Source organism: Lytechinus pictus, chromosome 4, assembly GCF_037042905.1.
Source record: "Lytechinus pictus isolate F3 Inbred chromosome 4, Lp3.0, whole genome shotgun sequence".
NCBI lineage: Eukaryota > Metazoa > Echinodermata > Echinoidea > Temnopleuroida > Toxopneustidae > Lytechinus > Lytechinus pictus.
In genome coordinates this window covers 24,350,201-24,378,132 of record NC_087248.1, presented here as the reverse complement: position 1 = coordinate 24,378,132, position 27,932 = coordinate 24,350,201, and the positions used below count along the sequence as shown (strand labels likewise).

Sequence of the window (27,932 nt, the reverse complement as noted above, 5' to 3'; positions counted from 1 at the left end):
GAAGCAACCGTACGCCCAAGCCGAATATTGAATAAACAACTTTCGAGTTCCAGTACACACGTCTTGAGTGCACATGACAGAGGAAAGGGCAAAACAGAGTGTGGGATGGGTTACTATACACAAACAAAAAAAACGGCAGTCTTATTCATATTTTCATTTGTTTTAATATAAACTTATTACAATATCAATACATTTCCACCTGCATATTGATGGTCAGATTTCACGATCTATACAAGGGCATCAAGGACCCAATTTACAAATTCTGTTAAAGAGAAAGTCCACCCGAACAACAAATTTACATGTATTTGAATAAGAAGGAAAAAATCAACGAAGCCTTCATGGAAGGATATTTCACCAAGATCAGATGTAAATTACGAAAGTTCTGATATTTTTGAGTCACTTTAAAGAGGCACTTTGCCAGGGTTCAAGAGGGTTTTGTTGGACGGTCGGTGCTGTACTCGCCGGCATCTTCATCTCAAGGATCATCAATGTAATTTGCATGCAGCTGTCAATCATCTGCCAGTCGCACAGAAAATGTATACATACACAGAACACATACACTGTACTGCTTTTGGCTACAGCAGCAGGGGGCGGAGCCAACCTGCCAAGATCTTCAAACAGCAGCCGAAGCGTACAAGAGCGGAGAATCGTCGAGTTTGGGCGTTCAAAAATTGTCATCTGTGTAAGCGTTGTATAACATTGGTGTCAATGGGCCGCTGGCGCTGTCCGCAATACGTACAAACAGTGCCCTCTTGAACCCAAGAACGACCACCTTTAATTTCAGAAATCGGTTTTATTCACATTTGTGTGCCCATATTAACGAGAGCCGATGATGTCACATACTTGCTATTTCTTTAGTGTTTGAAATATGAAATAAATGTATTCAGATCTACATGTACATGCATTTCATTCTAGATTCGATGATAAAGAATCTCTATATTGGATCTTAATAAGTTAAAATAATTAAACATATGAAAATTGAAATATTTCATTAAGTCAGAAATGATAATATAAGAAATAGTTATGAAGTCATTGGCTCCTTGAATTGCACACCACCTGTTCAAAAATAAAATAGGGCAACTTTTCAAAATACCATAACTGTATTGTTTACATCCGATTTTGATTAGTTTTCAGTGCTAGGCTTCCGTCAGTTTTCACTATTTATTCAAACAAACTTTTTGTGGTGGTGGACTTTACCTTTTTAAAGAGGATCATACCTTGAATAAAACAGTAATATACATGCAGTATACCTAACTGTACAATGCAGATTTATTTTGGTGACCTACAAATAACGCCCCCCCCCCCTTCCTTTCTCTTTCAACATCCAACATTTCTCTTGTGATTTTGAACATCTACATAAAACAAGCATTTATCATTCACATTGTCTATGAGCAGTTGATCTACATCTATACATGCCTCTCAGAAAGTTTAATACAAGGTCTTAATCCATTTCGTCTACCATCAATTTAGTCCAATACCCACTCAGTCTAATTTCCATATCACCTACTTGTTACTTTTTACTTTCTCAATAAAATAATTAGGTTTATTAACAATTCATCTAACCAAGTTCTGTTAAACCAAGTGAGATTTAAAAGACAAAATGGGTATAGCCCTGCTGGAAAATAGACAAAATGGTAAATACAGATGTAGTATTAATGGTAATTAGACTAAATGGTAATTAGACTAAATGGTAATTAAGAAAAATGGTAAGTTCAAGTGCTGACAGACTGGAAATAGACCATATGGGATGAGACTAAAAACAATGTAGACAAAGCATGTATTGATCAATCAAAAATTTATAAATACGAGGATAAAATCAACACTGGAACCAATCTTAGTCATGGCAATTTTACGGTTTAGCTGTGGGTGAGAACTTGACGATCGAAACACTTGCTGAAATTGTCAGCTAATTACAAAGCAAGATACTAATGGGGAATTGTATTGCAACTTTCATGGTCTCGTAAAAAAAACTTACCAGAAAATAAAACACCTGTAGGTGCAAAGGTATGTCTAAATCTGTGGAGTTACGTAAATTTTGAGTGAAATTTGTAGTCTTTCACCTATTTTACTCTTTCATATTCAAGAAATAACCAAGATAGGCTCACATATACACTAATTTTACGTTTTGTGAAATTGGGATCAAGTGGTTCAAAAGTGATGCTACAGCCACGTATACCTTTACAAGCACCATATAAACAATTTTTACACATAGCTGGTATGAAATCATTTGTACAGTGTTCGCAAAGGTATTTGTGACCGTAGCATTAAAGTATAGAGCTATTACAGATAGCTCTATGATTAAAGGCTGCGCTAATTCAAACAACTTTTCAGAGCACATTGAGCAAAGCATGTGTTGCTTGTCTCTTCGAAGTCGAATTCCACCTAAAGAGGGATATAGCCTAATGCTGTATCATGGCCGTACGCAGCAATTTTTGCGGGGGGTGTGTCGAGATGCATAAAAATTTTCAAAGGAACTCAAAAGTGAGGGAGCGGAGCGACTGACCAAACTTGTCATGGAGCGATTTTGTATTTTCTAAAGAGAAGTGAAATTGAAGGATTTCGCTCACAATTTTGATAAATTTTCTTTAAAAAATTTAGTTAAAAAAATGTAAGTTATCAAAATTTCTGTCTGGTACGGCCATGTTCCATATGAACAATTTCAATGTTGATTACAAGGATTTAAACAAAGTTGTTATCAATGACATACACTAAAGAGAAAATATTTTAAAATTCAATTCACTTAAAATGATTCCCACATAATTATAGATTTTGACCACAAGTAATGTATTGCAAAGTTCCAGCATAGCTTTAGTGTGCATTCCTACAAGCAAAAGGCGCTAGTTTGGGCAGCACCGGGTACTGCTTGTAGTTTACAGTGATTAGTCACTCACTTGATCTTCTAGCAGTTGGTATGTACTTCTCAAGTAGTCTAATACCACATACCCTAGACTCAATGGCCCGTATTCTTAAGTCAGGTTTAACTTAGACCATGGTCTAACTCTGTGCTAAAATTATGGGAAGCCAGAAGTGTCAAAATTCGTATTAAGCTGCATGTTTCTTATGTTTACTGTGCTCTTTCCTGAATCATCGATGGTGAAGACAATCATCTATTTACATTAAACAATTATGAATGACTTGAGAGCCAAATGAGCTGAAATATGATATCTCTACTGTTAGTGATTTATGTAACAATTGGCTATCCATACTTACACCACAACTTTAAACATGAGTTTAAGTTAAAGTTCAGAATACGGGCCAATTGGTCTACTATCGATTTGGTCTATACTTGGCCTCATTCCCATGTAGTCTCAAAGGGTGGTATTCTGGACTTGGGGTTAACTTCAACCCTGGTCTAAAGTTGCGGTTTAACTATGGAAAGCCAATTGGGGAACAAAGCCTGAACAGTATACATTCAATTTATTAACTCAAATACCACCCAAATTCTTCATAATTGTCTGGGAATGATAACTGAAGTATTTTTCTTCCTTATGAAAGCAAAAGGAAACGAAATAGTAAACCTAAGAAATATGCAATATTAACAGAAGTTTTGAATTTTTGGCTCCCCATAATTTTAGCACAGAGTTAGACCACTGTCTAAGTTAAACTCGACTTCAGAATACGGGCCAAAGGGTGGTATTCTGGACTTGGGGTTAATTCAAACCCTGGTCTAAAGTTGCGGTTTAACTATGGATAGCCAATTTTGAAAGGTATCTCTAACAGCACTAGTTCAATTTTGTCAGCTCGTTTGACACTCAAATCATTCATATTTGTATGGGAATCATAAATGAAATACTTCTCTTCATCATTAAAACATGAGGAAGAGCCAAGTAAAGACAGAAAACATACATGTACAGGGTACATGTAAATGCAATGTCTAAATGTTTGGCTTCCCATAATTTTGGCATGGAGTTGGACCATGGCCTCAGTCAAAAGCTGACTTCAGAGTGCGGTGATACAACATTTGCTCTGGCGACAATCGCTCCGGGCTTTATTACGTCTGAAGATACAGGGTTAGGGTTGAAATACATGTAGGATCTTATGCTAGGTTTCAGGGTTAGGTTTAGGATAGGGCATAATGCTAAATCCAGGGTTGAAGTTGGTTATTCCACTAATGTGTGGAATTTGCAGCAGAGGAATCGTCGCTGGAGTAAATGTCGTGGAGCCTCCTAATACAGGCCATTGTATTTTAGACTAACGCTAGATGGTCTAATTTCTATCTAAATCAACTTTTTGCACTTTGTTACATCAGATTGGCTCATAAACAGTTTATTCAATCGTCTAATCATTTAGGCCCAATTCACAAAGGTGGTTTTAAAATTGTTGAAGATTTCATGTATAAATTACGCTTATTAACGACATGTATACCACGTATAATGGAAAATGTCCAATACTGATGCATGCTTTGGTGATAGTGCGCCGCACGCATGGTTAAGTACACTGTTTTGAATTAATGAGTCCACTCTTCAAAACAATGGACTCGTGAATAAAACAGCGTGCTATTAAAGCGATTGCAACAGGCGTCAATTTGGTGCACTGTGACAAAAGCGCACATCAGCATTGGACATATTTTTTGCTTTATGCGGTAAATTAAGCGTTAAAGCGTAAAAAGAAACATTTTTGCACTCCTTTTTGTCAAAACCAGGGAATCCTTATGCCATTCTGATACAGAGAGTACTAAATTGTGTTGAAATTTACAGGACAGATCATACCAGTTGCCCTTAAACTTAACTTTAAAAAATAACTTTATCGGTACATCACTACATCATCAACTTTACATCCTGGGAAGTGTTTCACAAAGATGAAAGTGTCGCACTGAAATATTGGTGAAATGCAGTCTAAACCGCATTACATCATTGGTCCAATCATGCTAAGGGGACGCGCGATACTACATATTATCCAATAAGATTGCATGTTACACTTCATGTACGTGTCAGCATTTAAGCATGACTTTTAAGACACACTTATGTCTTTGTGAAACACCCCCCTGATGTACTTACTTGGAAGTTAATGTCTATTTCATGATTTCGATCAACGTCTTGAAGACCTGAGTATAAAGAGAAAGATAGAAACAAAACAAAAAAAATCATAGATCTCTATCAATTTCAAAACTTTCTGAAGCTACTGTATATACATGTATGTTCAGGCAATGTAAAAGTGAAGTACATGAGTCAGACAAGACTGGACAATCAAGAAAACCATTGTCAATAGTTTAGCATAATTTTGTGAAACTTACAATGGTGGCATCATTGGTTCAGTCATTTGCAAACTAACAATGATGTGCATATACACCGTTTTGTGAAATGTAGCAAGACTTGAAAATGCCATAACTTTATCATTTAACATTCTATTTTGATGAAATTTTCAGTGTTCAGCTTGTGTGAAATTTTCTCTTTTATTCAAATCAACTTTTTTATTATGTTTTGTTGGACACTTCATAATTAAAAACCTCGGCCCAATGAATGACCGGGCATAATGAGGGAAAGAAAACAGGATGTATTCTCTGTCTCTGACGGGAAAAAAACCGTGAAATATCATCAAAGAACATGATCGTCAGATGGCAACAATTTGGATGTTCATGAAGACAGGCAAGAAATGATTCAGTGTAGACTCGAAACAAAGCAATAATTATTGGTGTACATGCATAGCTTGTTCAAGAGGTGGAAATGATTATCTACTAGCTTCATGTACATGTAGGTCAAAATGTCAATCAGTTTGTCATTCGTAACACTGGGATATATTGTAGATTAAGACCGAGCATCCACCAGGGTCCTGCCAAGACAACAGAGTCTTTGAGAATCTGCATACTCTTCAAAGACTCTGTTGCATGTATGAAGTTGTCATTCCTAATCACGCCCACTGATTTTCTCAGGATAAATACAAATAGAACTTTTCTGCGTCTGGCAAAGAAAGAATGCCAGAGTTTTGTACTCAAATTCCATAATCTTCATCCGAGATTCTTGTCAGCATTCTAGTGGATGCCAGTACCGATTTCCAAAAACAGGACTTCCATGTACTAAAAATCGCTAGAACTGAATTTTTTCTTGGGCTGTGGTTTCTTTTCATTTAACTGCTGACTTGGTATCTAGGAGAATAGGGCTAAACATAATCAACATTGTCCAAAAAAAAATTAAAAAAAAGAGAATGGCAGTAGTGTATAGAGGCAAGGACATTTTATAGCTACCTTGACGTTGATCTAGACCTTCGTTTGCGACTCGACACCTTACCGGACCTGCTTCCGTGAGACCGCTCTAAAGAGTCGGCTCTCGAATCAGACGAATCCTCACTTGCCTCTCTACGACGCTTCTTCCTTGATCGCCTATGCTGGGATTCTTCCGATGTTGACCTTGAACGGCGCCTTGAGGATTTCTTCCGCGTACTGCTATGACGATCCCGTGAGTGGTCGCTTCCCTCATCTTCTGATGAATCCCGTGAGTGTTTGTCCTTGTGCCGTTTACTGGAAGAGCGATCTTTGTGACGTGACGAGTCCCGTTTTGATTTGGAATCCTCGGGAGTCCTAGATCTCCTGCGTTTCGAATCCCTTGAGCTGGAGTATTCACTTTCGGAACTCCTAGACCTGTCCCTATCTCTATGCCTCCTCTTCCCATGTTCTCTATCCTCCCTATCCCTAGAACTATGGCTATGTTTCCTTTCTCGACCGTGCTTAGAGTCATCGTCCCTGTCACGCCTCTTCTTTCTATCCCTATCAGCACTCCTCTCCCTTTTCCTCTCCTGACTATTCCGATTCTCTCTACTTTTCCCCTCATCCCTTTCTCTACTTTTCTTACGTTTTTCTTTGCTCTTTTCTGGATCTTTGTCCTTTCTACTTTTCCTCCTATCTTTCGTATCATCATGATTCTTACTCCTTTCCTGGCTTCTATGTCTTCTACTCTCCCTGTCCCTATCCCGATCCCTATCCTTCTCCTTGTCCCTACTACGGTTCTTACCCCTTTCTCTATCCGTTTTCTTTCTCCTCTCCTTCTCCCTTCTTGATTCCCCATCACCCTCTCTATCTTCTTCCTTCTCTTTCTTCCTCTCGGCAGTCTTTCCCTCTCTGCTTCTGCTCTTACCGCTCTTCTTCCTCTTAACCCTCTCCTTCTCATCCTCAGACGAGTCCTCGCTGCTCTCTTCACTGCCGCTACTACTGCTACTGTCACTACTACTACTATCGCTGTTCTCTGAGCTCGAGCTTTCCGCTTCGGGTTTAACCGCTGCCTTCACTTTCTGATCCCACCTCCCAGTTCTTTTCTTTTCTCCGGTAGTTTCTTTTTTACTCTCGTCTTTCACCCCCTTCCCACTGCCCGACTTCCTGTCATTTTCTAATTGATCATCCCCTTTATCGTCGCTGTCGGGTCGTTTGAAGACGGGTTTCTGGTCGGCAGAATCCTCCTTTGATGTTTGTCTGTCGTCTCCATGTTCCTGATCACTTTCAGCATCAGACGTCGCAAACACTAGAAGAGAAAGAAAAATGGCAGCCATTTTGAATTTACGCAAAATCAAACACTGTTCCACTGCTTTAATATTCCTATACTTTTAATATAATTTAGTATTACCTCTGCTCATAGTGGCAACCCCTGTAACCTTCTTTAATCAACATATTATACAAAATACAACTTGGTTCATTGTTTGTTTGTCAATGTTGTTGTTGCATTCTCTATCTATTGTATTTTCTTTGTTTATGAAAAAGTTGCAGAAATCAATAGATGAAATGAAAATGAAATGATTGAACTAAGAGGAAATCTACTTATCATCAAATAAAATGCAGAGATAAACTTAGTTACACCCTGCTTCTTCACGTAATACAGGGAATATCGACGTCCTGGTTCCATATTTCATGCCGTCGTAGGAGAAATATGGAACCAGAATGTAGATATTTCACATATTCTGTAAGAACAAGCAGGGTGCAACAGTTTTCTCTTTCAGTGTACCCCTATATTATTGCAGAATAAGGCGAAATCAAGACAACAGAACTCCAAAACTCCAAATCCCTGCATTTTTGTGAGTACACCTTGAAAGGAAATCATTCTCAAGGCATCAAAATGATCAAAGGAAAAAGAATAAGCATTTTGCCATTGATATTGATGCATGAATAGTAGTGCACAACAGGATGCTTCAATACGCTTACAATACCACGTAATACGGTCTAATATTACATGGTTGAAATCAGCACTGGGCATGCGCATAACATTGAAACAACATTAAAACAATGTCATCTGAACATCAAACAGGTGAGACAGGCTCATGTTACATGTATATGATTGATCTTTTTGACAAAGTAAATTAGGTTAATACGGGTTTGTCTCACAAACAAATTGACCAATCAGATGACAGAATTCATGATTAAAAAAATGGCCCACGAAGAGATAAAGTTCAGTATTAAAGGGATGATAAGAATCTTAATTATGGTTGGTTTTAAATCATGCAATAAGGACAAATTAAGGTATGGGTTTAGCCCCAAAGTTTCCCCAAACTTGGATCAAACTACATTGTAGATCGGGAGTCATTCCGGTTTTTTTTGGGGGGGGGGTTGACCAAAAATGTCAGTGTCAAAAAAAGAATATGAATATCAACCACTTTTCAGACCTTTATTTCCTTATCTAGATCTGCATATATCAAAACTATATTTACGAACCATCAACCAAGAAGAGCTATGAAAATAATAGTTCTGTGCATTATTTCTCAATTTTCTCGCTTGAATTTACTGTATCAACTCAAAACCTTATAACCAAAGTTGCATGGGTCATGGGTGCATCTATTTTGTTCTCTTTGAATTGTTTGCACTTTTAATTACTCCACTGAAGAAATGCCACTATACCGATAGATCGCGATCAAGCTAATCGCAAATTCTATGTTCTTGGGAATTCTATCGTTTAATTCCATGCTCTTTGATGACATGTGCAACCTACATGATAAAGTCATCATGAAAACAAGTACTGCAGTATGCAGATAAACAGATGCAGATACACGGCTATGGCGCGCCGTTTGACCAATAATTCAGATAAACACTGTTTATCAAGCGATAAACACTGTTTATCGAGAGAAACTATGTTTATCGACTGAAAAACACAGTTTCTCTCGATAAACAGTGTTTATCGCCGAAAAACACTGTTTATCGCCGATAAACACTGTTTATCGAGAGAAACTGTGTTTATCAGTCGAAAAACATAGTTTCTCTTGATAAACACTGTTTATCGCCGATAAACACTGTTTTTCGGCGATAAACAATGTTTATCAAGCGATAAACACTGTTTATCGAGAGAAACTGTGTTTTTCAGTCGATAAACATAGTTTCTCTCGATAAACAGTGTTTATCGCTTGATAAACATTGTTTATCGCCGATAAACAGTGTTTTTCGGCGATAAACACTGTTTATCGAGAGAAACTGTGTTTTTCAGTCGATAAACATAGTTTCTCTCGATAAACAGTGTTTATCGCTTGATAAACATTGTTTATCGCCGATAAACAGTGTTTTTCGGCGATAAACACTGTTTATCGAGAGAAACTGTGTTTTTCAGTCGATAAACATAGTTTCTCTCGATAAACAGTGTTTATCGCTTGATAAACAGTGTTTATCTGAATTATTGGTCAAACGGCGCGCCATACACGGCCTTGCATTTGATTTCGTCTATCATGATTTCCAATGTATTTTGGGGGTGATTCAATCCTTTTGTCCTAAAACCTTGTAATCCCTGAAATTCAAATGAATTCAGTATTCTTCTCAAATTCTGTGAAAATTTCTTGTTTTCTGTATGGCATCAACTGGGGAATTTAGGTCAACTTTACTCACTATTTTCATGTTTTTTCCGTCTCCATTGTTCTTTTTTCGTCTGTATGCTCCTCTGTAACTCAAGATCGCTATCCTCGCTGTCCGATTCTTCCTCCTTGGTTTCTCCCTCGTTCCCACTCTCAGATTCGTTCTCGCTGTCGGAGGCGTATGATGTCAGACCTGAAAAGACAATTCTCATCCATTAAGGCATAGGTTTCACCTCACAGAGTTGTCAACCTTTAACTCTAAATAGACTGGGCTATTTCGACGCCCAAGAAGACGGGGGGGGGGGGCTGATTAAAAAAAGTCGAAAACAAAGAAATACATAAGAAATTTATAAAATAAAAAATATAAGCAAATAAATGTGACGTTGAGATTTTCTTTAAGTACATTTGTTCAGATTCCTATAAAGAGTCTGAAGCAAAAATATGCATTTTAGGGGCATATCTACTTAATTAGAGCAAACCTTGATTTCAATAAATTAGCATAATAAATTAGCAATGAGATTTTGCACAGAATTTGATGTTATAGTTTTGAAGATGATGGCATGGGTGAAGCGCATGCCAATTTTGGTTGTGATCGTGCGATCGACAGTCAAGATCAGCCCCCCCCCCCTCCCAGTCTTCTTAGGCAACAAATAGCCCAGCCTATTTAGGGTTAAAGGCATGTGTTAGAAATCCAGCAACTGAAAATTCATAATTTTGAGCTGATATTGGGTGGGAAGACTCTGAATAAATTCACTTTGTAACTTGAAGCATTATTTCAGACTTGTTATTTCCTTCTATTTGAAATTTTGAATCACTGATTTTAAATGCCCTACTCCAGTACAATGTCTTTAGTGTTGATTTAAAGTTTGGTATGATAAACATTGCTATCTATTGAGCACCATATAGGTTTGTTTCAGTGTAGTTCCTATTAGGATGACGGAAATCTGTTTGGGGACATGTAAACAATCCTGGTTGGTGTTTCATAAAGCTGTCTGTAAGTTAAGAGCAACTGGTGAATCTTTCTTACGTGCTTATTACAATCACCAATGAACATTTAGTGGTGAATATCATTTACCACAAGAAAGGTTCACCAGTCGTTCTCAAAGTCACTCTTATTACTTACTAACGGCTTTATGAAACGACTCCCTGGTGGGTATTTCATGAAACAGTTTGTAAGTTACGAATGGCTAGTGACCCTTCCTTGTCATCACACGGCTGGCAAAAGGACATAAATTTCTCGCCAAGCAGAAGGGCACACACACTATATCCCATCCAACCTATAAAATATAAACTCAGTTCAGACCAAATTTACTATGCATGTTGGAGTCCATACCTTCATTAATTAATTCAAGTTTGGTCAGAAGTAAGTTGATACTTTATAGGTTAGATGGGATTTACTGAGTGCACCCTTCTGCTTGGCGAGAAATTTGCGCCCTTCTGCCAGCCGTGCAACAATATACATGTATCCCTATGAAGATGACTTTTAGCACCAATAAACATGTTCCTGGTGTGCATAATTTTACGGACACCTTTATGCAACACCCATCTGCAGAGCTGCCAAGTTGTATTTTGAATTTTCAGTATTCTTATCCCCCAAAATCAGTATTTTGACCAAAAAATCAGTATTTTGACCAAAAAATCAGTATTTTTACCGTGTGAGATAAATATTTTGTATTTTTCCCCAAAAAAGTGTATTTCATAATAAAATGCTTGGCGCACTCGCCCATCACGGCACTCAAGCTGCATGCCAGCTAAAATGTGCACTGCTCTTGCAGATGAAAAAAAAAAAACATTGAAACTTGTGTATATCTCACCCTGGTTTTTACAAAATGATTGAAAAAAAAACAAGTTACCTGAAATTACATTGATCTTATAACCATATTTGTGTACGTTTTATGAAATAGAGATATATAGAGATGATTTTTCTCAATAAATTTCGATTTTGTATTTTTTTTTTTAATACAAAAAACGTATTTTTTAAAGAAAAAACGTACTGCCGTATTTTGGTTGCAAAAACGTACTAAATACGGAAAAATCGTACTACTTGGCAGCTCTGCATTTGCACCCTATGGCCCTATTCTGAAGTCAGGTTTAACTTACACCATGGTCTAACTCGGTGCTTAAATTATGGGGAGCCAACAATTCTAAAATTCCGTTTATATCGAAAATCTCTTAAATTTACTATTTGATTTCATGTTGCTTTCATAATGAAAAAAAAATACTTCAGTTATCATTCCCAGATAATTATGAACAATTTGAGTGTCAAATGAGTCAACAAATTGCATGTGTACTGTTAGGGATTTAGGCCCCAATTGGCTCTCCATAGTTCAAGCAGAATTTTAAACCCGGGTTTAGTTTAAACCTGCATTCAGAATACGACGAAATGTCTCTGCACAGGGACCATGGTAATCCCAAACAACGAACAAAATTTGCATGAAAATAATTTTCTGCACATTTTGGAATTTTGAAGTGCTGGGGCCCATTGCATAAACGTGTTTGACTATCATGGTAATTCTACCATCAAATGGTAACTGCCATGGCAACGATAATCAACAGTCAATCAGAATTAAGGATTAGTTTAAAAAAGTTAACCATAATGGTAATTTTTGTGCAATGGGGCCAAGGACTCAAATAATACAAACTTTGGAGCTACAGTATGCACATCGTGAGACTGAATGAACATGTCGATGGTGTGTTTACTGATATCTTTCTTTTTAGTATAAGTGAGTAAGTTCATGAGAAATTATCAAATTCAACAGACTTTAAAAGCTATTGGAGATTCAGCCGTCATATACTTTAAACGGGCTGGATTCTAGATGGAAAATGAAAGTTATAGCAGAATCATTCAGTCTCCCACAGATTAAAGGCAAATAAAGTTCCATTCTTATATCAAGATTGAAACAATTGGATCGAATAGGGATTTATATCCAGTTGGTACTTACCAGACAGGCCAGTTATGGAAGCCAAAGCAGTGGAATTAGAAAGCTGGCGAGCTGGTGCTAAGAAATAATACACGTCACACAGGTGAACGTGAGATCATTAGAAAGCTACAAATGAAGGAGAAACTTGGGTTATACAACATAAAATCCCCATCCCAGAGGAAGTATGTCATTTCATTCGAGTAGAAACGATAGGAGGGATGGAATTTGAAATGAACAAAGTGATATTTCAAGAGCTTGGAATTAAATGGCCATTTAGACCACGATTGTCACTTTGAATTATATGGATTCATGACTGCATGCTGTTGAAATTCCTGTCCCGACCTTTACCAAATCAGACTAAATTCTCAAAAACCTTCATACATCATCGTGTGTATGAATACACCAACGAAAATACATACTAATAACTCAATCGATCTACAGATTAATGCAACATTTAGCCATGACCTCTATAACCTTTCCCCTTTTGACCCTTAGATAAAGGGGCGGTTGCAGAAAGGGTTACATTCACACGCAATTTGATTTTTCAACCAATCAAATACAGTCATTCAGGACTTGATTTTTATTACTTACATTTGAACGCAAATCTTTCTGAAACGGGCTCTTTTTAGATTCCCTTCAATTTCATATGCACACATGCTTTGAAATTGATCACTCTCACATTTTTTAAAAATTATTCCAAGGACAAGATCACAAAAACCAAGTTCTATGGGTACATTGCCAATTCGTCTACTGCCAACTCGTCCACTAACCACATGGTCTTTCATTTAGTCTAATGTCATTTCGTCCATCAACATTTCGTCAAACAACCATTTGGTCCAATTGCCAATCCGTCTAATCACCACTTCATCTCACAACTAGTCGGTCTAATAACCATTTCCATTTCATTCGTTTTGCACAATGAGCACTTAGTCCAATTAGACCAACTGGTATATGGACTAAATGGCTATTGGACCAACTGGTTATTAGACCAAACGGTGAATGGACGAACAGATGATAGACAAATGACAGTAGACGAGCTGGCAATAGGATGAATTGGCATTAGACCAATTGGAAATAAACCATTCTATGAAACCTTCAACCTTTGACCTCGCAGAGCCAAATGAAAGCTCTGAAATGTGTACATGTTCTAAATATGAATTCGATCTGTTAAACGATTCCAAAAATACATGTATCATTGAAAGACAGAACATCCCCCAATAATAGCTCATGGATAGCTTCATGAAACAGCCCAAGCCCTCTATAATTAATCACAAATTCTTGAAAAGCTTTGTGATACTGGCCCTAGCAATTACTCATTCAAATACAATAGAGTTTTGAATAAAAATGAACACCTCTATCATAATTCACATGCAATGTGAACAATTCATGAAAATGCTGATTTCTAAATTACAATTTTGTAGACCCATTTGGATTAACCAGGAAGAATAATTAATCATTTTGACAAGTAAAGAACTCACCACCAAATCAGAATGCTACAATAATATACTCAGCAAGTGTTTTTTTGTGAAAAATGTGTTATGTCGGGGAAACCAATGTAATAAATCTGGTTCCATTCCTACCTTTGGCTGCTCTTAGCTTAGCTTTTCTATGAACTTCGGAAGCAATAACTTTGATCTCATTACACGTCACCTCCAGCAGGACCTCTGTCATCCATTTCCTGATCTTCATCATCTGGTTGTAAAAGAAAGAAAAAGATGAAGACAAATTTGGCAAATTGCCAATTGGTCTACACCTGCTTGCACTACTTTCCATTTGGTCTCATCCCATTTGGGCTAATCCTTGATTGTCTCCACCCGCTTGCTCTACTTTCCATTTGGTCTAATCCCATCTGTTCTAATCCTTGATTGTCCACACCTGCTTGCTCTATTTTCTATTTGGTCTCATCCCGCATGACCTAATACTAGTTCTCCTACAACCAGGGCCCGTAACAATAGGAACAATATTCTGATCCCTACCTCATAGGTCTCCTGAGACAAATGCCCATGCAATAATGATTTTGATAGGCCGTTTCATTTGGCGATTGATAGCTAACCTTTGTGTTACGGGGCCAAGTTTGCTGCTAACCATTAAGTGTAATCGTCATTGTGCCCATTTACCATTTGGTCTTATTTCCAGTCGGGCTCTTCCAATCTCATCTAATATCCGCCTGGTCTAACACTAACCAATGCGCCAATGCCTTTTATTCGGCACACAACTTGGACAATTAAAAAGGCCTCATATAATATGACCCCTAGATGACCTTTGACCCCATCATCCTCATCAAGACACAAGTGGTATTACTGAAGGATCATTTGTACCACGTGTGAACACAATTAATGCAGAAATAAAGAAATGAGAGCAAGTTGAACCAAAACAAATTTGTAACAGACCAGCAAACTTACAGACAAACCGGAAAAAAGTAATTACTAGGTCTCTGTCGAGCTTTGTTCAGGCGAGACAAAAAATGGCTTACCTTATATACATGTATGCTGTTTAAAGGCGACCGCAGACCTTGCGATTGGTCTGCAACCCGATTTCAGAATAAAATGTAGTAGAATTTGATGCTAATATTGAGACTTGAAATATCTTACTGTGTAATGTTCTAAATCATTGTACGAATAGCTACATGTTCAAATCTGTGACTATGCTATCATCCTTCTTAGAATAAAAGCGAATTTAATATCTGGTCGTAATGACGTCATAGCAGTCGTACGATTGGTTACGATATGAAACTAATTTGGCCTTTACTCCAAAATAAAGGCTTGCAATCTTTCAAAATGGTTATATTAGTATTCTTTCAATCAATTTTAACCTCAAATAAATTGATATGTTCCATTCACATTTTCAGAAAATGAGCAAAATGCGATTTGTTCCAAAATCGGATCGCGAACATTTGTAAGGTGTTCGGTCGCCTTTAGAGATCGTCGAGGTGTGACAGCCCTTTATAGACTCACCAGCTGCTGTTGTTTTTCTTCCTCGGTCATGTAAGGCTCTTCTTCCTCCTCTTCCTCCTCAACGACTTGAGGCTGGAGTCCCTTAGTGGATGCCTCCTCCTTTTCCATTCTTTTGCTTTTCAATCCATCCTCATCTTTCTCATCCCCTCTTCCTTCCTCATCACTATCCTGTTGTGTGAATCAAATTGACATAACAATAATAATAGTATTTGTGCTGTAACACAAATGTTAGCGATTGATCGTACATATACGCTTGATTTTCACAATCGATTGTACATTGTAGTCAATGCAATCGATTGTAGAGATATTCTTCTACAATGATTGCTATTAAAGCTTTGTGTTACAGGCAAAAAATTGTCTATTTACATAGCGCAGATACTCTATTGTGCTTGATGATAGGTATACGATTTTTACCCCGGCTGTAGCAGAGGCACCATATAGGCACTGAAGCGTTCAAGGAAAAATCCTACTGGGTACCCATTCACCTCATCTGGGTCAAGTGCAGAACACTGAAGATCAATTTCCTGCGGAAGGAAAATCTGCCATGGCTGGGATTTGAACCCACGACCCTCTGTTTCGAAGTCTGGAGACCAATCCACTGAGCCACAACGCTCCAGATTCAGTGTTTGCAAAACTCAGGCACAGTACATTGTTTCATATAAAGTTGAAGCTGTTCAAGTAGAATCCAACGGTCCATATTCTGAAATCGGGTTAAAGTTGTAGTTTAACTATACAGAGCCAATTGTGAAGCATACTGTATCTTTAACAGAACAGGTTCAATTCATCAGTACATTTGACACTAAAATCAGTCACAACCGTAATGGAATAACAACTGAAATAGTTTTCTTCATCATTAAAGCATGAGGACAGAAAGGGTCTCATGACGATATGAAACATAATGTAAATGCAATTCTGACATTTTTGGCTTCCAACGGTGTGTGTGTTCTACAAATCTACCCTATTATTATTATATCATCATTTACATATGAATGGAATAATAATGTCTACCCTTGTCTTGCATGACAAATATGTCATAAATTGTCTTTAACAAGTGGAATGCCTCTGGCGATCTCACCTGCATCACGCGATTCAATATAGCACCAGTGCTGACTTTGAAAAACAACCTTTTAATAATTATTCACAAAAAACACCATTCATATGATACAATACTACGTTCATTGACATTTGACCTTGATAATGTGACCTAAAACTTGTCAGTGATACTTGATTACCCCTATATCCACATTTTATAGACTGTATCTATAAACTTTGAAAGTTATGACAGCAATCTAATAATTACCTCGAAAATGGCCAAAGTTCAATGACCTTAAATGACCTTTGACTTTGGTCATGTGACCTGAAACTCGCATGAGATGTTCAGTGATACTTGACAACTCTTATGTCCAAGTTTTATGAACTAGACCAATATACTTACAGATTTATGATGGTACTTCAACAAATACCCCCAACATGGCCAATATCCATTGACCTTGGTCATGTGACCTCGAACTCGCACAAGATGTTCAGTGATACTTGGTTACTCTTATGTCCACGTTTTATGATCTAGACCGATACACTTACAGAGATATGATGGTAATTCAACAACAAAAAACATGGCCTAAGTTCATTGACCTTACATGACCTTTGACCTTGACCATGTGACCTGAAACTTGTACAGGATGTTCAGTGATTCTTGATTACTATTATGTCCAAGTTTCATGAATCAGATCCATAAACTTTCAAAGTTATGATGGTAATTCAACAGATACCCCCAATTTGGCCAAAGTTCATTGACCCTAAATGACCTTTGACCTTGGTCATGTGACGTGAAACTCATGCAGGATGTTCAGTAATACTTGATTAACCTTATGTACGAGATTCATGAACTAGGTCCATATATTTTCTAAGTTATGATGACATTTCAAAAACTTAACCTTAGGTTAAGATTTTGATGTTGATTCCCCCAACATGGTCTAAGTTCATTGACCCTAAATGACCTTTGACCTTGGTCATGTGACATGAAACTCAGGCAGGATGTTCAGTAATACTTGATTAACCTTATGGCCAAGTTTCATGAACTAGGTCCATATACTTTCTAAGTTATGCTGTCATTTCAAAAACTTAACCTTCGGTTAAGATTTGGTGTTAGAAAGCGGGTTAGGGTTACGGAAAAGCGGAACCTATGTCTCACTCTGCTATGCAGGTGAGACAAAAATCATTTAACTCATACTCCAAGCTATGTAACTTGTCTGATCAGTGTATGTCAGCTGCAGCCAGGACTTCCCTCAGCTAGACTAATTCTTAAAGTGCCCAGTACCCGTCTGAAAATTTACAGGGATTGGGCTTTTTCGTCTGTTGCTCCTCGGCATTGGAATTCTCTACCAATCCAACTTCAGGATTGTAACAAATTTGACACCTTCAAATCTGAACTAAAAACCCATCTTTTCTAGCAACTTTGTGGATAATTTACAGATAAATGGCACTATACAAATGTTGCTCATCATCATCATCATACTCACATCGTATTTGGACTTTGGTGGAAGACCGGCTGCGATTCTCGCTTCATTGATGATGTCGTTCTCGGCCTTCTTGTTAGCTTCCAATCGTTCTCGTCTTTCTGTTTCCTTTTTTTCTTTCTCCAACTTCTTCTGTTTTTCTTTATCCATCTTCTCCAGGCCTTCTCTTATCCAAGCAGGCAAAAGCTTGATTTTCTGCTCATCTGTTCAAGATTACAGCCAGAGTAAAGAATTATCTTATAAACATATATACAGTTGTGTTATTCAACTTAACAACTTCGAATTCTGACAGCATGAAGAATTAGAATTACTCTTTCAGATGTGCAAATGTTCACATTTTTCTTGGAGGCACGATAGCTCAGTCGGTACAGCAGGGTTTTCAGATTCCGGTCACCCGGGGTTCGATTCCCACCTGGTGCGCTGGTGCCCTTTGGCAAGGCATTAGTCCTCATTACTTTCTTACAATCAGGTAAAAAATCACCACCATAGAGTCGTTCACAAAGAGTTAATTATGACTTTGAGTCATGCTTGAATGCTGACGCGCACATGAAATTTTGCGCGCAATCTTACTGATTAACACGCAGCAGCGCGCGTCCTCATAGCACGATTTGACCAATGCGGTGACGCCTTTTATACCGCACGCAACCATGAATTTAAGCGTGACTCAGCAGGTGTTGCAAGAAAATATTTGCAATCAATTGCAAATATTCTGTTCCAATTTAAAATTGAACTGTAGCAAATCTGATTATTCTCCTTGTTTCCAGAAGCTGATTTGCAATTAATCACAAATTCACAATTAATTTCAAGACTTATGATTGATTTCGGGACTGAAAACAGACTTGCAATTGATTGCAAGTTTCTTGCAACACTCTATTATAGTCGCACTCATCTCTTCGTGAAACAGCCCCCGTATAGAGAAAGCCCTCTGTTACATATATCCAAACATACCGAGGGTGGGCGTCGGCTCCTCCTCCTCTACATCAGGTGGGTAGTGTGAGAATTGAGGCTGGGAGGTATAGTCCATGTTACGATAGTCCGAGTACCCTTTACCAGCATCCCTGCCCCTACCGTGGTAGCGCTCGGGATGGTGGTGGTCGGTGTGAGGGTGCTGCTCCCGACCGCCCATGTTCATGTCATGCTGGTAGAAATCGTCACGAGGGCCTCCCGGGGGGTGCCAGTGCTGTTGGCTCGGGGCGTATCCCTGCTGATAATTCTCCATGGGAAAGTGAAAAAACAAGGTTCTTCAATTATTATCATCCTAAATTTCATTGCCCTTGTCATTAGGAGTTTCCCTTACGGTGGTCTTTGTGATTTTACAAAGGGGACATCCCTGGGGCCTATAACACAAAGCTTAGCAATGATCGTAGAACATTTTTCTACGACTGATTCTGTTGATTACAATGTACAATCAATCGTGAAAATCAAGCGTACGATCAATCGCTAACCTTTGTGTTACGGGACCCTGGTCTATTTTCCAACAGCATTATGGGTAAAGAAGATTTTCATTGGCCAGCCCTATGGATCTGTTTTACAGCTGATACATTTTTTAATTCAAGTCAAAAGTAAAGTCCCAAAATTATTAATAAGTTCAAAATCAAAGATTCGAGAATACTTGGATATCTATTGGCCTAAAATGTATTTTATACCCACAATGACAATATTTGTTTGGTTGGCTTCGCCAGAATGTGACCTAGTCCCATTCAAGTCCCATATGTACATATTGGTGTTTGTAGTCTGTAACATCAATGAAAATTTCCCGTATTAAATAAATGTTTCGGAGTCAAGAAAGGGAATTATTCCTCATTTGTTGATAGAATCCAAACTAAATTTTAAAAACGTAATGAATAATGAACTGTTGATATAAATTTCATGGATGTCATGTATTGGGAGGTAAAAAAAATATTTTCCTTTCCCTACTTTTTTTTGTCCCATGGAATAGCATTAAATATATTTTTTTTTAATTTCAAATGAAAATAACGACTCGGGTCTAATACATACCTGAGGTTGGTACTCATTGCTTTGCCCACCATGATTATAGTCAAATCTCTCGGCAGGAATAGAGGAATGGTGGTGGAAAGGAGGAGGGGCTAAACCTCTCCCTTCATCACCATGGTGATCAAACCTCTTTAACGAGCTACTGTTACCCGCACCGTGGGCGTAGTCAAACCTCTGAGGGGCGACCATCGGCGGGGGTTGACCCTGGGGAGGACCCAGGGGTGGGCCAGGGGGTGGTGGCGGCGGTGGTGTGGAGAAATTCTGCTGCTGCTGCTGCTGCTGCTCCTGCTGCTGCTGCTGTTGCTGATGCCACTGTGTGCTAGGTTTTTGGTGATTCCAGTCCCAGGCCATAGGTGCACTTGTAGGGGGTAAGTGTGGGGGGTGTTGTTGGTCCGCTGCCACGCACTTTGGGGGTGGTGGTGGGGGTGGGGGTGGTAGCAGGTGCATCATGCCATCTCCACCTGAAACAAACAAACAAACAAAGGTGAAATTCAGTATCACAATTTGAGATATATTGCTCAATGTTTTATGAGAAAGTGAGAAAATAACTGAAAGAAACTGAAAAGTTCTAATCAAACTAGATACTCTATATCACTAGAGGTGTTTAATACCCATATCTATCAAAACGATTTTAAGTGAGGAACATATAATACCATTTTGTTAACATATCGTTACCATATCAACAATGTATGTTGCTAGTTTTCATTCAAAGGGATCAATGCGCACAGCAAGTCTCATGAGCATTGGGCAAAAATGGAGGAAGTAGTTTCCTCTACAAGATTATGCTGTCACCATGACAATGGAGTACCCAACATATTAAAAAACAAAAGGTGCCTTGCACATATTCAATAAAAGACCAATGTGCGAGGTAAGGCTTGAAAGCATTGGGCAAAAACTGAGGAAGTCGTTTGTTCCAAAGATTTATATAAATCTGACCACCCAACTTTACACAAGGTCTGAGTAAAACATTTTAAGAAAAAAAAAAGTTGAAATTTTTTTTTTTAATGGGTGGTTATAGTTAACCAGGGAGGTGGAACCTCCTCCAAAACTTACAGAAAATTCACATTTCACATACTTATCCACGAAATGTCTCCCTCGTACTGTTTTCTGGAAAGATTAGTTGATGTTTGACTACTCAGATCAAAGAGAGCATGTGAGAGAAGGTCATATTCTGACAAGGCCAAGAACTTTTAGGGAAGATGTTGGGAGGATTTAGTTGATATCCTCAGATTAAAAGTCTTACCTTCTTTGTTGCCGACATCATCCAGAGGAGGTGGGGCTGGTAATGATGGAGGGACCTGGTTAGTATAGAAAAAATAATACCTTGTTTAATAGTTTACACTGCATTGAGATTCTAGGGTTGGGTATCTGGGGCCCATCTTACAGCAAAGTCTACATATATAAAATGTTTGTTCAAAAAAATTCTAGATATGAATGTATATCCATATTAATTCATTGATTTCTTGACAATTTGGTGTGTTCTCCTTTGTTTACAAAGGACATTTTGCAAATTTCCTGTATAAAAAATTATGACAATGATGGATTTTCAAAAGAGTTACGATTGATTGGATCAATCATAACTCTTTGTAAGATGGGGCCCTGGTTGATATACAAAAATAATACCTTCTACACTACAAGGTGATTCACATCATGTTTGGTTATCTACATGTAGTTGCTCATTCAATGGCGCACTATATTTGACCCCAGCTGAAGTTACATAAAGGTGCTTGGTGCAAGGAAGGAATCATTTATTTATTTATTTATTTATTTATTTCATCTTGCCTGGTACCCATTCACTTAAGTGCAGCATAATATGGATTAATTTCTTGCTGAAGGAAATTACATCATAACTGGGATTCAAACTCAAGACCCCCTATTTGATTTATAGTGCGTGGAAGTTATAGCAAAGCAAATGTCGCAGGAGCAATGTCCTGGAATTACTAATAATAGTAGTAGTATCATTATTATTATAATCATTATTATTATCATTATCATCATCATTATCATCCTCATAATCATCATCTTCATGACCATCATCAACATAATCATCATCACCATCATCATCATCGCCATCACCATCATCATCATCATAATCACAATCATCATCACCATCATCTTCATCATCAATATCATCACCATCATCATCTTCATCATCACCATCATCATCACCATCACCATCATCATCACCATCACCGTCGTCATCATCATCATAATCACAACCATCATCATCATCATCATCATGACTTTCATCATCATCACCATCATTATCATTATTGCCATTACCATCATCATCATAATCACAATCATCATCATCACCATCATCTTCATCAACATCACCATCATCACCATCATCACCATCATCATCTTCATCATCACCATCATCACCACCATCATCATCATCACCGTCACCATCATCATCACCATCACTGTCGTCATCATCATCATAATCACAACCATCATCATCATCATCATCATGACTTTCATCATCATCACCATCATTATCATTATTGCCATCACCATCATCATCATAATCACAATCATCATCATCACCATCATCTTCATCATCAACATCACCATCATCACCATCATCACCATCATCATCTTCATCATCACCACCATCATCATCACCATCACCGTCATCACCATCACCGTTGTCATCATCATCACCATCGTCATCATAATTACCATCATTATCACCATCATCATCATAATCACAACCATCATTATCATCATCTTCATCATCATCATCACCATCATCATACCCATCATCGCAAACATCATCAGCATCACTACTATCATCACCATCACCATCATGATCATCATTATGTTTTGGTACACACCTGCGTGGGTAAGGGAGGGTGCTCCACTTCAGCAGGGGGATGAGATGTTGGAGGTCCTGATGATTCTTTCTGTCGGATCCATTCTTGTGCCAAAGCTGCCCAGTCAGTGGCTGGTCACATGGATTGAACAAACAAAAAATAAATAAGTGTTTGCTACCACAAAATCATAAAATAGCCTTCAAAACTGACATAGTGAAGCTTATCGACATGCACTCATCGGAGTAAAATCGCATGAATGACTAGAGCGAAACAATGTATACTAGAACTGAAAGAGACAATGGACATTAAAATACAGCAATTTCGTTTTTTATTCTCTTAAACTTTTTTTTTTACAAATATAAAACACACTGTTACCAAGATTGCTTTACCATAATGTATTTGAATGTAGGATAAAAGAGGACGATTAATTTATCGGTACATGCCTTACTTGCGGCATAGATGCAGTGGCTGGGAATCGAACCCAGGCTTACATCTAAGCCCACCTGAATAAGAAAAGGGGTATGAGTGGTCGCAAATAAAAATATCTGAAAAAAGCTGAAGAGTGTTGAAAAAGTCTGAAATAGAGAGCTCCCATACTTTTTGTATAGAAAAAAGCCAAAAAATAAGCTGAAAATCAAAACAAAAAATCTGAAATCAGCTAAAAATCTGAACTCTCACACCCCTGATGATAACGCACGAATGTCTTAGAAAGTATACACAGCAATAAAATATGGATTCTATATCGCAAAGGTAAACTCACGATGAATTTTTCACAAGTAAAAGTAAAGATTTAAAAATTTATTTTCTGTTTTGAATTACCGGTAAACAGAAACAAATGTCCCTACTTTTAACATTTTAGTCAGTAAAAACTGAAATTCTGAAAATCAATCATTTTTTTCATGAACCACTACCCTTGAGTAAAACATAAAATGAAAAATAATCCTCTGAAAAAAAACTTACCCGCATTTGCTTGGTATTGCTGCTGGGCTTGCATGCCCCATTGCCCATGGCCTTGCCATTGGTTAACAGGCCACATTGTGATCTCTTCCAAAGCTCTGTAAGACTCAAAATATCATGACACGGCTGGGTGCGCATCTGTAGTGAAACTACAAGAACAAGTGATACATGTTGCAGTTAGAATACATGTAGATAGGCTTCATGGTCCAGGCTGGAGATGTTTATATTTCAATAAATAGAGTAAAATTCACAAAGCAAAATGCTGAAAATTTGATCAAAATCGGATAACGAATAACAAAGTTATTGAAATTTTAATAAAGATTTGCAATATTCCGGTGAAACCGTTCTAAGCATGTTTTCATTAATATTCATTAGGTGAGCTGATGATGCCATATCCCCACTTTTTCTTTTGTATTTTATTATATGAAATTAGGTTTATTCAAAATTTTCTACCAAGAATTAAAACAATTTGGTTGACAACTGATTATAAAAGTGGATCAGTTATTTATTGCCGCAACTTATTTCATCATAATGGAGACACATCATTTCCACATGTATGAAAAAATGAATCAAATATGATTTCATGTAATAACAAAAGAAAAGGGAAAGTGGGGATATGACATCATCGGCCCATCTAATGAATATTCATGATGATGTGCATATCTGTTTTCACAAAATATTGATAAACTTTAAAATTCAATAACTTCAGTATTTGTAGTCCGATTTTGATGAAATTTTTTAGCATTTTGCTCAGTGAATTTTACTCTATTTAATTTATTTAGATATAAATATTTTCAGCCCGGACCATCCCTTTAAAGGCATAGGCTTATATTACAAAGATCTTATTAAAAAAATTACTGGACTTTGATTCATGTTGAATTTAATACTGTTCATATGGATGAAAGATACAACCTAGGAAAAAAAATTCATGCACTTTTCAAGATATCTTTGACTAAAAAATATTAACATTTACTCAATTTACTGAGATTACATAGTGTACTGTATGTGATGACATTAATTTAAGCTTCATATTTCCAGTCACTTTATCAAATTTTGAAGCACTTAAAAAAAGATTTTTCAGGCACATTTTTTTCTCCTGGGCTTCACTTTTATAACATATCACAGACACAGGTGGGACTTAGCAGTTCAGATTTTCTGGTACAGATTCAAGATTCATGCTATACCAATTTCTTTTCTTTTGGGGGCAGGGGGAGGGTAATTCTAAAAGAGTCAAGTTTATCAAAGGCACATGTCCGTAACGTTGGCGAAGAACAAAGAGAAACAAGATGGCAGCGTAAACATCAGGCAAGTCACCCCCGTCTTTTCATAATATTTTTCTCATTTTTTTATGAATTCTTGTTTAAAAATGAAATTGATAGCGTAGAAATGTCGGAAATGAAGTTGTATCCATGGTATCCCATTATGGCAGTGAGTCCAAACTTCGCGTGTCCATACTTCGCGGACGGTCATTATTTTAAAAAAATAGCCAATATCCACTAGCTCACTGTATTGACTGTAACCATCCTGCCTGTGGGGGACTATGGCATGCAAATGTTGTACAGAGCACACACTTTAAAAAATCATTAAAATATCACTTTTGAGACAAAAATTACTAATTTCCATACAGTTGTAATTTATTTTTCATTAGTGACTTGGGAATAATTTTTGTATTCACTAGAGCGCTCAAAAACTTGAATTTTGGGCATATTTTTGTGTACGCCCTCTATTGGTGGAAAGTAATATGGCAAGAAAATTTTCATTTTTTTATCTCTATTTTTAATTAAGAAAAAAATAATTTAAAGAATCAAATTTACTTAAAAGCCAAGTTGTATGACGAATAGGTGTAATGGAAACTGTCAGTGTAAAAAAATTAAGCATTTGTCCCAAAGGAAAAGAGAAAATAAGCCAAACATTGCCACCCTTATTTTGCCACACATGGAGATATAACTGAGAACAAGGTTATATCATAACCTTGTTCATTTGAATGAGTGCCAATATCCTTAAAATCTGACATCATCAACATGAAAAGCGACCTAAAATTACCCTTAGACGTAAGTTTCTTTAGGATGAGTTCAGTATTCATGAAAATATTGACAAAAGATCTGCAAATTTGTCACCGTTAGCGCCGTTCCGAAGAAATCTGATGTTCTCAACAAGCATCACGACATCATCAAAAATGTGAGTTCAATGTGGTACTGGTTCATTCTATAGCATTTGGTTGTCAATCTGATATCAATATCTCACCTTTTGAGCTTGAGTTTTTGTTTAAATCTCCACAAAAAGTTTGGTCCACAAAGTTAGGTCACACTTTTTCAGAAAGCTTTTCCAGCACAGCGCGCATTCGTGGATCGGAATAGAATTTTGAGATCGTGATACTGGCGCTGGCGAAACCCCTTGGCCTACTTCACATTTTCGTCAATGATTTTGTAGTTTACGATCTTCCTGTCAATTTGGTAACTATTTCTTGAATTGGTTTTGTATAAATTGTGAATATTTTGTGAACAAATTTAAGTCTGATATATACTTTTGAAAAGTCCACAAAATTTGGACACCCCATCATACATAATTTAGGGCTAGATCTTTTAGAAGTAGAAATCTCGGGGGCGAAAGTTTCAGGTTTTTTGGTGGTACACGCACTGAGGCTGAGCTGACGCAGATGAACATGATTGATGAATGGGATGGAATCCCTGGCTCCGTGGAGGGTAAGCATACGTTAGTTGTCATGGTTGTGTATAACTTTATGCCTAGGCCCTACTTCCAAGGTAACTAAAATCATACATTAGTTAATTATTTTTACTCTCTAGGACTAGCCTCCTGGCTATCCCGCCGGGCATATAGCGCTACAGTATACCCAGTTGTTGTGTGTCCGGACAGGTTGTGTGTCCGGACGATCAATTTTAGAAAGTCATTTGGAAAAATTTACAAGCGAAGTTTTATCAATTTTTAGTACAAAATGTTAGGAAATATTATAGAGAACAAAATAGAAGATGATTACAACTATTGAATTCATATTTTTAGTGTAATCCAAAGACAAAAAGAAGGCTTCAAAAATATAAAGTGTCCGGACACCCGACCCCCCATCCTACCAGCCTACTCAACCTGCTCAAATGGACTGGGCCGGGTGCAGGCTCGGATGGGTGATGCGCGATGCTGTCTGTGTCACTGCACTGGAGTAGAGTGTCACTCATACCCTTTTTACACAGGATTTTCTTAGCCCCGGACTATCGCTAACCCCGTACTATCCTTAACCCCGTACTATTTTTTTTTCCTTTTTACACATGCCAAATTGTTATTGCTAACCCCGGATAAGGAATGCTTGCTTTTCACACACGAAACTCGCTAACCCCGGACTAGTGGTTTTTGTCGATCATTCGTAGTACAAGTACTTCACTCGTACCTTTTTACACACGCTACAATTTCCTTAACCCCGTACTATAGGTGGGGCCAAATTTCCATTTAGCCCCACCTATAGTACGGGGTTAAGCCTAGCCCACTTTCGTTTTACACTAGCGATCTTAACCCCGTACTATCGCTCTTAGCACCGCAATTGCTGGGATAACCCTGCTTTTTTGCAGGGCCGAATAATCCCGTACTAAAGGTGGGGTTAGCCCACTTTGCGAAAATGCTGTGTAAAAAGAAAGTGGGCTAAGCTTAACCCCGTACTATAGGTGGGGCTAAATTGCCATTTAGCCCCACCTATAGTACGGGGTTAAGGAAATTTTAGCGTGTGTAAAAAGGGTATCAGTCTCAGTGCCATTTCACACGCATTTTCATCTTGATTACAGATACAGGACAGGATTACTATATTATAAAGCATGTCCTCTACCTCAAAATGGAAATGATTCCTTATATAACCATATCTCATTATTCATCAAGTCAATGTTATACTATATCTATGACATTTTAATAAACTTACAGGGCTTACCGACTCCAAGTTCCAGCTAATGCCGCCTCAGCTCCGACTACTCTTCAAACGTGCGCCATGCATAATCATAATTTGCGGATTCCGATATTGCGCCC

At 37.7% G+C, this 27,932-nt stretch overlaps 1 protein-coding gene across 2 annotated transcripts; it reads right to left on the bottom strand.

Moving 5' to 3' along the window:
* Nucleotides 1–148: 148 nt before the first annotated feature.
* On the bottom strand, nucleotides 149–27,932 carry LOC129258783 (arginine/serine-rich protein PNISR-like). Of its 2 annotated transcripts, none has more exons than XM_064098695.1 (13): nucleotides 27,838–27,932; nucleotides 23,916–24,061; nucleotides 22,977–23,086; nucleotides 21,380–21,434; nucleotides 20,140–20,597; nucleotides 19,090–19,354; nucleotides 18,145–18,344; nucleotides 15,626–15,793; nucleotides 14,252–14,363; nucleotides 12,693–12,749; nucleotides 9,785–9,943; nucleotides 6,182–7,448; nucleotides 149–5,044 (listed from the first exon to the last, which is right to left on the bottom strand). In XM_064098695.1, the coding sequence occupies exons 2-13, from the start codon at nucleotides 23,989–23,991 to the stop codon at nucleotides 5,029–5,031; spliced, it is 2,943 nt and encodes a 980-aa protein (XP_063954765.1). In that variant the 5' UTR covers nucleotides 23,992–24,061; nucleotides 27,838–27,932; the 3' UTR covers nucleotides 149–5,028. The 2 variants fall into 2 exon arrangements, with proteins under 2 accessions (XP_063954765.1, XP_063954764.1); XM_064098694.1 differs by having other exon boundaries at nucleotides 27,829–27,920.

What these genes read in the sequence shown, in the direction of transcription:
- LOC129258783 (XM_064098695.1), bottom strand. Translation starts at nt 23,991, where the DNA reads ATGTGGCCTGTTAACCAATGGCAAGGCCATGGGCAATGGGGCATGCAA. An exon ending in ACCCTCCCTTACCCACGCAG is followed by an intron (nt 21,435 to 22,976) that starts GTGTGTACCAAA and finishes TATACTAACCAG; the next exon opens with GTCCCTCCATCATTACCAGC. An exon ending in GCAATGAGTACCAACCTCAG is followed by an intron (nt 19,355 to 20,139) that starts GTATGTATTAGA and finishes TTTCCCATGGAG; the next exon opens with AATTATCAGCAGGGATACGC.